This window comes from Brachyhypopomus gauderio, chromosome 10 (genome assembly GCF_052324685.1).
Source record: "Brachyhypopomus gauderio isolate BG-103 chromosome 10, BGAUD_0.2, whole genome shotgun sequence".
Classification (NCBI taxonomy): Eukaryota; Metazoa; Chordata; class Actinopteri; order Gymnotiformes; family Hypopomidae; genus Brachyhypopomus; species Brachyhypopomus gauderio.
Genome location: NC_135220.1, coordinates 6,771,496 through 6,785,675, shown reverse-complemented (window position 1 = coordinate 6,785,675; position 14,180 = coordinate 6,771,496). Strand labels below are relative to the sequence as shown.

Below are 14,180 nucleotides of genomic sequence, written 5' to 3'. Positions count from 1 at the left end.
GTTCCGCTTTGAAAGCCCGTGTCCCGAAAGACGCCTTTCTTTCCAGCCCTGCCCGCGTCAGCACTTAGGCGAGTTAGGTCTCATCTCCGGGTCTAACCCCCGAAAAGCTCAGGTTTCCTCGAAAAAGCCAACAACTTCCGTATGGAAACGTGTCCACAGAAGGCTCGCCGAATAGCAGCACTTTGGCACATAACGTGGAAATCCGAACCTCGGAGCTCCAGATAACTGTAAACGCGACGAAAACTTTATAGAAAAAACCATTTACCGGTGAGGTCATCTTAGTGAGATCCTGCAGCCAAAACGAGACATTTACTATTACGTTGCAATATTTCCCTATCATTGCTTTACATATGTATATTAAATATATACATTTAAATGTTATCTATATGAATTTAACAATAAATCAGGACTATTTTGTCACATAAAATTGCCATAGATATTCACTGATAATAATGCTTGTATGACCATTTAATCAATTAAGATTTTTGTTCAAACATTATATATAACCTATAAATCTACAAATGCTTTCAAAATGTGTTTTCCGAAAGCCCACTCAATGACATGACGTTTGCGTATGCTTTCGACTGACAACCACAAGAGGGCACAGTTGAGCTTGGATCAGCGCTGAATACAACTGATCATTACTATTACAGGCATTACTATTACAGACACTATTGCCTTCCTATTAATATGATTATTAGAGTCCGACCTCCGTGACAGGTTGAGTCAGATGAACTTGCAGCAGCACGTGTAACAGGTAGGTACAGACTCGTTCATTACTGCAGCTTCACAAGAAAATAAAAGTTACAAAAATACAAGCTCTGCTGCATTTGAATTTAAGCAGGGCACGAAAATCCACATTGACTCTCACATTTATCACACTAGTGTGTGTGTGTGTGTGTGTGTGTGTGTGTGTGTGTGTGTGTGTGTGTGTGTGTGTGTGTGTGTGTGTGTGTGAGAGAATTTGTTTGCCTATGTGTGTCTGAGTGTATATGAGTGTGTGTTGTATGTTTGTGTGTCATAACTGTTCAGTCAATACACAGTGGAGAACTAACCAAAGAACATTGGGGTCTAGCACTAAAGAATGTTGAGACACTAGTGTGTGTGTGTGTGTGTGTGTGTGTGTGTGTGTGTGTGTGTGTGTGTGTGTGTGTGTGTGTCTGTGTGTGTGTGTGTGTGTGTGTGTGTGTGTGTGTGTGTGTGTGAGAGAGAGAGAGAGAGTATGAGACAGAATGAGAGAAACGGAAATTTTTATACACCCTCCCAAAAGGAAATCAAAAACAGAAACAGAAATTCAGAAGATGAAGAGAAAAAGTGAGAGGGAGGGAGAGAGGGGGAGAGAGGGAGAGGGAGAGAGAGAGGGAGAGAGAGATGTGGGTGCTGACAAACCAGCTAAACTAAATTTAAGAGTCTTTTCGACAGGGCCCCTATCAATGGCCAGAACACTTAACAGGACAATCAACGCAGGACTATTCTTGAACGTGAGCCAGATTCACAGGTCAGAGGTCAAAGGGGGTGCGGCCTGGCCGTGTGCTCACACTCGGATGCTTCCCTCGCCCTGCCAGGGCACTTTCCCAGCAACCCTTGTGCAGCCAGGCCTGAGAGAGTTCATGTGCCTCCCCTGTAACTTTTCACTGCTGGGTCAAAGGTCAAAGGAGCAGGGCAGCAGGGCGTGGTGGGGTGAGAAGGCCAGTCAGCTGGGCTCAAACATTTATTCAGCAGAGTGAGGAGAGAGAAGCTGATTTCCACCCCTGGACCACAACAGATGAGATACTTCATCCAGGAACGGGGGGGGATGGTCCTCCTCAGTCTTACCGATATAGTCGCTAAAGTATTAGGGCTAAAATGGGGGTGGGCATCAAATGTATGGGAGGTGTCAGAGTAAGATAAGGCTGTCCATTGGTCCAGTCAGGTGTGTAGTTGGGATAAGGCATCCAATACTCTCTTTTCACCCTCCTCTTTCCAAATCCTTTGGACGGCAGTTGGGATGCTCTGGGTAACCATGCAACATTCCATGGACACACTAATCAATACCCTCGTTCCCATGCAGCTCTAACTAACCCCAAACCCAACTCTAAACCCAACTCTAAACCCAACTCTAAACCCGACTCTAAACCTGACTCTAAACCTGACTCTAAACCCGACTCTAAACCCAACTCTAAACCCGACTCTAAACCCGACTCTAAACCCAACTCTAAACCCGACTCTAAACCTGACTCTAAACCCAACTCTAAACCCAACTCTAAACCCGACTCTAAACCTGACTCTAAACCTGACTCTAAACCTGACTCTAAACCCGACTCTAAACCCAACTCTAAACCTGACTCTAAACCCAACTCTAAACCTGACTCTAAACCCAACTCTAAACCCGACTCTAAACCCGACTCTAAACCTGACTCTAAACCTGACTCTAAACCCAACTCTAAACCCAAAACCTGGTTAGCTTTACCTCTGGCAGAAGGAGAACTTTGGCGTAGAACACACTGTGGATATCATACTCGGTGGGAATCGTCTGAAACAAATCAAATAAGGACAAGGGTCAGTGTTTACACAGTAACAGACACACACACACACACACACACACACACACACACACACACACATGCATGCACGGACTGGTTTGCATCTCCCACAAAGGACAACCTGAAGCAGGCGGTGAGTGTTGTATATGGCAGTGATGCAAGATGACACCAAGAATATTGTTTTAGAATAATTTAGCAATATCCATAAATGTTCCTTTCCACATGCCAAAACAACGACTCCTTGACTCCTTCAGATGCATGCACACACACACACCCACAGAAAACTGAGTAGTATAGGCAGTTCTTATAGATGAATTGAGCGGTAGTCAGAACATCAGTGACTCTTGTCCCCTGAGGACAGTGCTGCTGGTTGACTAAAGCACTTAGATGAAATTGCCTCAGTGAACTCCTATAATAGTCGTCAGACATTTGGTCAATACAGCAAGTTCTAAAGTCTTTTTCAGTGTATGAAGGAATCATATGAGCTTTTCTTTTATCACCTGTATACCATTACAAATGTCAGGATAACTGTCTTGGGTCTAATGAGTTATTTCATTAAAATCCTTTATAGCAAATGTAATTTGCTGTCAAAGGTGACCAGCTGTCCTGAGTACAGTGGTGGAAATAGTCCTGAAATATTGAAGTCAAGTAAAAGTATTATTACTTTGAATCATTTTTACTTAAGTACAAGTAAATTTACTAGTATAAAAATATACTCAAGTTCAAAGTAAAAATGAACTAATGAAAAGTTATTTAAGTGACTTTGAACATAGCATGGTTGTTCGTGCCAGATGGGCTGGTGTGAATATTTCAGAAACTGCTGATCTAGGTGCCCCTTTTCTAGTATCGGGTTGGACCCCCTTTTCCCTTCAGAACTGCCTTAATCCTTCGCGGCATAGATTCAACAAGGTCCTGGAAACATTCCTCAGAGAGTCTGGTCCATATTGACATGATATCATCACACAGTTGCTGCAGATTTGTCGGCTGCACATCCATGATGCAAATCTCCCGTTCCACCACATCCCAAAGGTGCTCTATTGGACTGAGATCTGGTGACTGTGGAGGCCATTCGAGTACAGTGAACTCATTGTTGTGTTCAAAAAACCAGTCTGAGATGATTCATGCTTTATGACATGGCACGTTATCCTGCTGGAAGTAGCCATCAGAAGATGCATACACTGTGGTCAGAAAGGGATGGACATGGTCAGCAACAATACTCAGGTAGGCTGTGGCTTTGACACAATGCTCAATTGGTACTAATGGGTCCAAAGTGTGCCGGTGAGTGTATATGTGAAGTATAAATGAAGTATATGTGAATTATAAGTGAAGTATATGTTGTTCAGATTTTTCTTTAGATCTCTGTAATATGTTACTCTTCTGCAAACTGTCACATGCATTTCAGACCAGGATCTGGGGTCTGAATAGGTTTGGGTATCTATGTAAACACGTGTTCTCTTCAGCTTCACAGGCATGTTTCAAAATAAAAGCCCTTGGCTTTTCTCTAGGGTCAGAGCATTTTCTTTCGGCCCTGAAGGGTTGTCACAGTTCCATCACACAGCAGGCACTCCAGGCCCCAGACCCACTATGATTAACACTACACTAGGTCATGGTCACCCCTGTCCGGACATAGTGAGTACTAGTCTGTTTGTCTTGATTCAGAATCAGAAAAATGTGATTGTATATAGTGAGAATGTTTTCCTTGTAGGAACATGGGATTGCTCTCATCCACCACAACGCTCAGATAAGATAGTTTTCTCTTTTTCTTCAGGGTTGATTTGTTGTTCTTACATCATAAGCAGAAGTCTCTCTTTTGTGACATTTGATCGCTGAAGGGTTTTAAGTGAAAAGATTTTCTTACCCCATCTGCCAGGCAAGCTTTCAGACGTTGTGTTTTCTGCTCTGAATTTGTAATGTGTGGCAGATTCATGGGTTTGGGAATAAAACCTTCCACTGCAGGTGCTGGTAAGTGGGAAAAGCTGACCTCATGTAGAGATGACATTACAGGGTATAACCACCCTTAGAAAAGGTCACTGTTTTCCACCTGAAGTATTTTATTTAACCCTGAGATCAGCAGTAGTGTCCACTGCTTGAAGCCAGGGAGTGTGGACCTGTTCTCTCCCGGAAGACTTCTTAGCCTAAGAAGGCACTGCTTCTCTCCCTGTCCTAGTTGCCTGGCAACCAGCCAGTCACAGTGAAAGAATTCCTGTGCCTCTCCTCTCTCAGTGGAGGAGTGACAGGGTGACGCGGGGCTGCTCCAGGCACCTACGGACGCCAGTTATCGAGGCCCACAGAGGATGTCTGCTGACTGGGGATCAGCTCCCAGCCGACTGCCTGTAATTGTATTTACTGAAATGTGAAAGGCAAACACGAATGCCAGATCAGCCTAGCACTTTCACTCTTGATAGGCTGATATACAAGTTTTGGGCTTATATTTTAAATGGGTATTTAACTGTAGTACACCAGTGTGAGCTTTCTCTGTGTGTGACATCAGCCACATGAGTGAGAGAGGGTAAGAGCGGAGGGGGTTGGACCCCCCCTCCCAACTCAAACTCAGTGTGTGAGTTTGATCAAGGGCCCCTCAATCTCCGTTTTACCTGTCATGTTTAAGAGTGAGGTTAAGGGAGGACTGGACCCCTGAGGGGACTGCATTCGGCACCGCACACCCCCAATTAGACACAGCTACAAAAACTTTGCAGCCACACACTTCATATCAGGTATCCTCTCAGCACATAAAGTAACACGTGAATATGTAAATTCAGCATTTAGAAAACAAAAGGATCTCTGTGTGCATAGTTTGAGGGTTAGAATGAACAAACAAACAAACAAACAAACAAACAGAGCCCCTTGCCTCTTCCAGTTAATGGAGCTGAACAGTTTGCACTCTGTTTAGATTACATAAATAACCTTTAACATTTTACATAACATATATGACCTTTAATGTGTGGTTTGTCAAAATGAAACTCTGGTGTAAGTACAGATTTGTTGCTTTTACTAACATCATACTAAACCACTGAATTTACCAATTTCTTGCAGTTGCAGAAATTTCAGAGAACATGTTGAATTGTATGTCTGCAAAGAGACAGCAGGGGCTGTGCTATGATTTCACACATTTCACAAACCATGCAATGTCTGGTACAAACTATTAAAAAACTATTAGAATTATAGATTCTCCATGAAGTCATAAATGTGATGAAGCAGATCAATGACTATAGTTTCCAGCTGTTTTCCTTGTTCTTCCAAGGCAGATACACCATACCATTTATGGATTACACTTATGGAAAGAAAATATATAGTGCCATTTTGATGGAATAAAGCCAATGGCAAAACCTGAAAAATACAGTATGGATAATCTTTTATTGGAAACGATATTGAGTCCATTAAACTAAACATAACTTACATCTGACAGTTTTCACAGATCTCTATACATCTCTAACTCAGCCCCTCTTTTGGCTAGATCAATTAATCATTTTGTACTGATCTGGTGGAATGTCCAATATCAACCAGTGAAAGTGAACCAATACAGCACAGAGGGTGAGGATGCACGATAAGCTCACATCCAATCAGGTTCTCAGCTAAAGCAGACCAGTGGAGCCTGCGGCAGGACCCCCCACCCCACCCACACCCCCATTGTGTCTCTTCCCCCGTGCGGTCCTCTGTCGTTTCATTGCCTGCCCTGTGGATCTTGCCTCCTGCCCCCTACTGCTCCTTTCAGCCCAGGGTTAAACATTTACCCATGAATGGGGCAGAGGTACAGTGGAAAGGGGAGAGGAAGTCTGCCTCCGTCTCTCCATGGACATGACTCGACAAGATCTTCCTCATTAGAGTTTACCCAACTTGTGGATGAGACAACAATGTTTGTTTGTGTGCACATGATTCTCCCTTTTTAAAGCTATATGTATATATATACATATATACATATATATGTATATATGTATATGTATATATATCCCTACTTACATTAGTATTTTTATTATGCTGACATTTATGTTGTTATTATAAATGAACGCTGACAGTTTATAATAAGGTGCAACATTGTATTGCATCAGTTAATTGTGCTTCATTACATAGTGACACGAACTATGCAATTTGAGATGATACGTAACGCATAACATGTAACGTAACTATGGAAAACTGCAATCAGAGCTGGGATTCACCAGCGCTTTACCCTAGACCTACGGTAACAGGGAAAGGTACGTTAATTACGGCTCTCCTCAAGATTCCCGCTCTCGAGAGTGAAAGCTCACGTGAAAAGGCGGCAGCGGGGACTCCTTCTCGCTCCAAATGAGCAATGAATTGCGCGCGGGCACGACACCCCGCGGAAAAGAAGAGAAGGTTAACTCGTCTACTTCAGAGAGACGAATGAAAGGATGAAATGGTTTCACTTTAAGAGGGAGGGGAAGGGCCCAGGAGGCGGGCTTTAGCCACTGATTTATTAGGAGAGAAGAGGCAGCGCGTTAATCCTTCAGCGCGCGCATTTGATGCCGCGGTGACGTGCTAAGGCACGCGATAATTATTCCTATAGAAGGGGGAAGGACATAATTCCCCGTTACATTCGTTGACAACTTTACTTGAGCACTTGTATGAACATAAGCAGCAGCTAATTACAAAGTATATATCTGCACATCGCCATGTTCACATGCTCTTAAATCGACGATTACTGGACACTGCATCAAGAGAAATAACGGCAATTTCATTGCCACAAGTGTGTAGCTATACATCAGTGCACTAGCCTAGATAACCCTAATCATTTTAAATGGATATATTAGTACACTAGCCTATATAATCTTAATCATTTTAAATACAGTCTATATATCAGTGCACTAGCCCTAACAATGTTTTAATCAAAACGTACCATAAACATTCAGAACTGAATGTTGTTTCTTTCTTTTAAACTACCGAGAGTGATGTTGACTATCTTAGCGCAGACGCCTGAGTCGGTTTATCAGGACGCTTTGCTCAAAACGGTATACTTACCACTGTAACAGATTCTCTTTCAAACTTATATTTTCAAACTCTTTCAAACTTATATTGTCCATCGCCAGACATTAGGGTACATAACAGTATCAGTCCAGGTCGTTTTCTTGTGAACATATTCCCCCAATAAGTGCCAACATGTATCTACAGCAGTACAGCTGCTTAATGGACATCTCAGCTAGGGCCAATCAGCAATACTGCATTATGTACTGTTTACAACATGCAGAATATACAATGACAGGTTATTCGTTTATAGTGACACCTGCAACATTAATAACAAAGGTCACCAAGTTGACAATAAATGTTTATTATTTTTGTTGTAAGTAAATTGGTATAAAAAACGAATAGTAATAATTTTGTGGCGGTTTACTGTAACATTTGTTACTTATTGTTATTAAACGTTGTAACGTTACTTTTATAAACGGCTGACACGATGACATATTTTAGTAGTCTGAAATAATTCAAAACGTGTGTATTAAACGTAAGTGCCGGGTTACGGCATTGCACTGGTGTTCCTCGGACTAAAAGCAGTCCAGAAACAAACGTCATGCAGTTCTGACAGTACGTTTGGCGCTGAATAAACAGTGTATGGATTGTAATCACTTTTGGGGGGAAAATGGGGCTGTTGTGTCTTTAAGAGGCTGCTGGTCCCTCGCTCGCAGCTGCCGGCTTGTGTGCAATAGAAGACAGTGGAGATTCATTACTTCAGCAGTACAATGGACATTTATCACCCCATGGTGTTATTCAAATTCAGTACCAAGCGAAGACCATCCCCACTGCCTCTCGCGCGCCGTCGTGGCAACACCGGTATTGTTACGGGAGCCCAAGAAAAAGCCGGAGAGGACCGAGGGAGCCAGTGCCGTTCTGCAGGAACCGTCCCATGCAGGCATTTCTGGGGGTGTGTGACCTGCCCCGAGCCTCCCTCCTGCTTCGGTTTATCATTTTCACTGCGTGCACACAGTGAGGATACGGCGCACGTCGTGGGAACAAGCGGAGAGCGCGGGACTGAACGTTTTCGTTTTACACCACCTGCTTTATAGTAACGCCATAACAAGATGCCTTTTACTGAGCGTTAGTGTCTTATTTGAGTAAACATTAGGAAAAAAGACTGGGATCGGGTTTTTTTGCTTAGTTTTTTTTTTTTGGTCCTTTAAAATACCAAAGGAAACATCTTCCGTTTGCCCGATGACGCGACGTGGAACTACACGAATGTGTACAGGTGCAGCAATGGCGAAGCACTGACTCCTTGTTCAACACTCTGGACTTTAAAAAGCTTTGAAGCTGAGTTTGTCTTCTTACGTCGCCTTTTTCAAATCTGATATGATGTGCTAAGGTACTAATCAGAAAATATGTGTAGATGTAAACGATGGCGATTCTTAGTATGTGCCCAAGAATATTACTGATAACTACAACTAACTTTACTTCGTATTTTCAAGCGCATTAACAATTATATTTATAGGCCTGTGTGTCGGCCTAGATGTTCCATAACTGTAAAACTAACGTTTTCTTAGTAGATTTCTTTCGTTTTAGCATAAAATGTTCCACGGGCATATTCAGTTATTTTATGTATTAAAAATGAGAGCATTTTTCGACAGTGTAGCACAACCTCGTTAGACGCCATCAACTTTTGGGCGGCATTTCCTAACCACTTATACTTGAAGATCTCAAGTTATGACGTTACTGAGCAAATAACATATTTAGCCCGGTTTTTTTTTTGTTAATGTTCGTTAAACTGACGAGCAGTTAAGGCGATGAACTTTTAACAATTAAAAGAGAAAAATTACAGACGTAGACGAAAAATAGACAAATGTTTGTTTTAAAAACAAAACGAAAACAAACAAACAACAACAAAACCTTCACATAACGCTTTTATCCGCGTGAGTACAGTCTTGGATTTCTGTGCTGTTCTCCGCATCAGCTTGCAGTATGCTGGAACACGCTATTATAATAACACGGGTGTTATAATGTTGTAATTTTTTAGGAAAGGTCGTTTTTTCGGAAAGGTCGTATTTAGGAGTCCCAGAGATTGATTGTCCAAACGCAATTCTTGTAAAATGTAAATTCAACCCAAGAATTGTGCCTGGACATCTGTTGCTGGAGATTCAACTACATCTCCGTTCTGAGGAAAAGCAGACTTGTCTTTAGCCCCTTCTACAGACTATTCATGTTCTCTAAATGTCTTTGCTAAGATGACCGGCATATTGTTTGAAATTCATAGAAAATGATTTACTTATTATTTATGAACGAATTAAGATAATATAAAATAAAAACACGCATTATTTTTTCAAAAACCTTCAGTTTCATGCATTTCTGTTGCTGTACACTTTCATAGCAGAAATTTAATATTGTGCATATGATCAACTGCATATCAGAATTTTTTTTTTAATTATTCGGATTATTTACGTAAATAATGGTTGTTACCGATTCCGTTCAGGAACTTCATCGAAAATAGGCCGTTAACTTATAGAAACGCTACACAACGTGACGCTACATTATACCCTGTAAGCAGGGTACTGGTGAGATTTAGGCCTACTGCGTGTAACGTTATAAGAGCAGAAGAGATGCGTGATGCACGACCATGGTGGGCGCCTGCACGAGCTCTCTTGGAGCATAATCCTGCAAACTTAGTGATACTACGATGGATAAACTAAAATGTTTTTTTCGATCACTCTGCTACTTTAACATTGCATGTTTATAAAATATTCTCGCCCAATTGTTCAAAAATGTTTAATCGAACAGTTTGTTCAGCTTTGTTCAATTTTATGCGGTTTATTTGAGATCGAAAGATTTGGTGTAAACAACGCATAAAGCAAAAGGGACGCGTACCGGCTATGTGTATATTTCTGCTGGGTTTCGTTGCATAAAATTTAGGCCTGTCGGAAAAAGTCAGCGTAGGGTGTCTAACGCTTCCTCTTTAAAGTTCCATTGGAAGCAGGACGTGTATGTCTGCTGGAGGCCTAGCTGGCGTTTAATAGATTTCAGAATCCATCGTAAGAGAGTCGATTGGTTGTACCAGTAACTATAAACTCGACTGTAGATAAAACCAATAAATTGCTAATCAAACTCTATACGCGAGTTTTGCTGACGTATTGCACGAGTGTAATCTCGAAGCAGGCGTTTGGAGAGGGGGTGACAGAAGGGGGGGGGGGTCTTAATGACGCTGGGAGGTTCCGATTTGGCCTTTGCGACCGCACCACGTGCGTGTGATAAAACTGCTGTCGCAGACAGGTTCAGCAGGCCTTATTCTTATTCATTAGGACATTTCTTTACATTACTTATTTACACTCAGTCTATCAATAATTAATTAAAACAAGTGAATATATTTTAATTTACTTTTTTTATCATCGTCGTGACTATAGACATTAATCGTTGATTTTAGTTGGGATAGTCAATTGAAAAAAAATTGGGGCACTGAAAAAGAGTGCACAATATCAAATTAAAGGACAAACGTGGGTAATTAGACTATTGAATTTAAACTCCATATACTCAAATAAGCTTCATCCTTCATACGATGTGCAACGACAAATGTGAAGATTTGATGTCGCAGTTGCATATAATAGTGTGGGAATCATCATGTAATGAAAACCTATAAACAACCCATTACACAAAAACTGAAACAAACATCTTTGACACACAAAACAAACGACCGTTAAGATACAAATGTCGTGAGAATCAATCACGTCCAATTTCTTTTGCTTGATATCAAAATCAAATATATTTTTTTGCTGTAAGCATCAACCGCTGCAGAATGGAAATTTGGCTTTGACCACTTTCGTCGCGTCACAGGTGTTCCTTGGTCAACAGGGAAAAAAGCTCTTAATGTCTGCAGCCTGAATTCGATTTCACGTTTGCTGGTCCTTAGTACGTTGAGCGTACAGTTTATCACGAAAAAATATTTGATTTGAAGTCTGAGTATAAATGCATATACATATATCACCAGTCCTCTCCTACTGCTCCTGATGACTGAGTACTATCAACGGTCAGACTTAAACTGTTTGTACAAGTATGCGCAAGGGAAGACACTGGGGACGCGTAAAGTGCTCAGCGATTACGGTGTCCCAAACTGGACATAGTCCTCTCTTGCATCCTGTTTAGAGGTACATATATTAACCTTCCACTGATGGTATTTTATCAGAGCTTTCTTATCATCACTTTGATCGTCCTCGAAGTTAGTAGCCACATGCCTTTATTGTGTTTATTAACAAAACACAATTATATGAAAATATAATAAAGAATTTTGGCTAGACACAAGGCATCCGAAATTAGAAGTAGGTGAAGCGCGGAGGGCTAATTATAGTTTAGCCTTTGCACTGCTAAACGTATGTCCTATATAGTCTATCTCTGAGCACATGCAATTTCTGTAGTCCATACTAAATAATAACCACCCACGAATTTGTTTAAATGGGTTAAGATTTATTCAGTTCACTTTTCAAATGAAAAAAACACAACGTTAAAAACAGGTATTCCCCCCAAACCACTTGGTCTGTTTATTGAGCTGCAGCTTACAATCCATTCGATCATTTACTAACATGCGGTTGTTAAATATAAATTTCAATTAGCTAGAATCAGACAAAATATATTACTGTTTTCCGTGTTCATGTTGCAAGGCTGCAACACAGGTTTCCTCCCAATAGCACCCGGGATGTGCACGCCAGTAGCTAATGTAAGCTGTAGAGGTGGCCTATAGACTAAAGCAGCAGGACGCGCGCGGCAGGTGTTCACCTCAGTGGCGCTCAAGCTTCTGATGCCACAGACTGCAGTCGGCGGGCTTGTCGGCACGAGCAGAATAATAAACACAGACTTGCCTGAGGGACACGTTATAGTTTTGATATACAGGCGTATATGGTGGGCTTAGCGGGGATTCCTCTCGGATAGTCTAATATAGGTTACTACAACGGACCTATATCGGCTCCGAGCGCACACGAATGGGTCAGGGTACGAGTAGCGGGATTGGAAATCAACTGCAACGTAAACGAATCACGATATGTAGCATAGCGATCCGTGAAACTACACCTACACATAATTCAGTTATTTACTGCGCCGAGGTGCGCTGGTTCGTTTCATTGGGTCTCTAGTAGCCAGTAGTCGACACCGCATGAAAGGGGATTTTACTGTTACTTGAACAGCCAATAACAGGTCATAGTAAAACCTTGACGTTTCCCGTGTCGAATATTCAGATTTTCATGATCTTGTAATCCAATTTCAAATACTAGAATAAACTGTAACAACTGGACACATTTAACTCTTGACCTCGCCTCGGGTCACACCGCGGGGAAACGAAGCTTCACCTCCACCCCCCTCACACCGCTACAACCTCGCCCCGACACACACCTCTACCCACAACAAACACAAACAAATCAAACACACGCGTCGTGGTTTTTTCTCTTCCTGTATGATTGTTAAAACTATTATTATCGTAAAGTTTAAGTTTTCTGCTGCAAATCGAGTGTCCAGAAGGACATTTATGGTCGCTAAGCACTCGGTCGAAGGCGGCGCGAGAGGCGGAGCGGCGACGTCCCGTCGGGATCCTAGAGGTTACCCTTAACTTTAGACAGACGCTGGGACAAGGAAATGAGGGATATTAAACCGCTTTATGGTGTGTGTATGTGTGTGTGTATATGTATGTATATATATATATATTTTTAAAGGTCAATTTCTGAATGCAGTATACAGCAAAGAAGAGTACACGTCCTTAATTCATGGGTAAAGTGCGAGTTGTGAGCATATTCAGATGTAAATGCCTGAATATACCACCATCTTATACACTGAACTGGAGAGTACAGAGCAAGAAGGCCTCAGCAAATCCAGCAAAGTTAGTATTAGACATGAGCCTTTACACGTGACTCTTAAATGAACCCGTAATCAATGACTCAGATTTACAGCGTACAAGGATGACTCTATACCCACAACAACAATCTTGTTTCCTTAAAAAAAAAAAAATATATATATATATATATATTTAAAACAAAAGGTGACAATACACAGCTCTTGGCATGTTAAACACTAATCAAATGAAAATGATAATTGAGCCTTTGACATGAGTGATAGGCAGGCAGTGTCTCTTGAGAACCCATCTGGACGTTGGCTAGACAGTATGACCTCTGAGCCTGGACAGTCTGACCTCGTTCCTTTAAGCAAGGCTGGGACAGGGTTAAAGAGAGGCGCTTTGGGCCCATACCAATGGGTTAAACATAAGACTGGCTTGTAGGACTGGCTGTGGCAGATATGCACAGTACTGCCAGTTAAGGCATCTGTATGTGCATGTGTGTGTGTGAGATCCTTTGGAGATGGTTAACCTCCATGAAGTGTAGAAATGAAAACTACGACGTCCTGGTCCTGCAGCTGATACTCCAGCTCACCCTGCACACACACGCACGCACGCACGCACGCACACACGCACGCACCATAAAAATGCTATGATTACTAGTTATTTACTGGGAATAAAATAGACATTAACACACACACACACACACATGAACATCACCATATGCACCTTAAATGGTCCAAACCTAATATTCCTACAAAAGGCCTTAAAAGAGAAGCACTTGTTTAATGTTTATTACTGGCTGTAGAAGAGCGGACACCACGTTAAAAGCAGGTACAGATTAGATTTATGTAAACCCATAACGGAGAAGCTCGATCCAAACAGACGCTCAACTGTAAATCAAGGCTGGATTTGTGAGT

At 41.8% G+C, this 14,180-nt stretch overlaps 1 protein-coding gene across 8 annotated transcripts in view; it reads right to left on the bottom strand.

Annotated features, from left to right (window-relative positions):
- Positions 1–73: 73 nt before the first annotated feature.
- Positions 74–14,180, bottom strand: part of urm1 (ubiquitin related modifier 1) — a 29,435-nt gene continuing 15,328 nt past the window's right edge. For 2 of the 8 annotated variants that reach the window (XM_077019061.1, XM_077019060.1), the window contains exons 5-6: positions 2,450–2,512; positions 74–289 (exon numbers count right to left, since the gene is read on the bottom strand). In XM_077019061.1, coding sequence (XP_076875176.1) covers positions 74–289; positions 2,450–2,512 — 279 coding nt within the window. Of the gene's footprint in view, positions 2,513–11,959; positions 13,857–14,180 lie in introns of those variants that run through there. The other 6 variants (XM_077019065.1, XM_077019064.1, XM_077019062.1 and 3 more) reach the window with 5 other exon arrangements.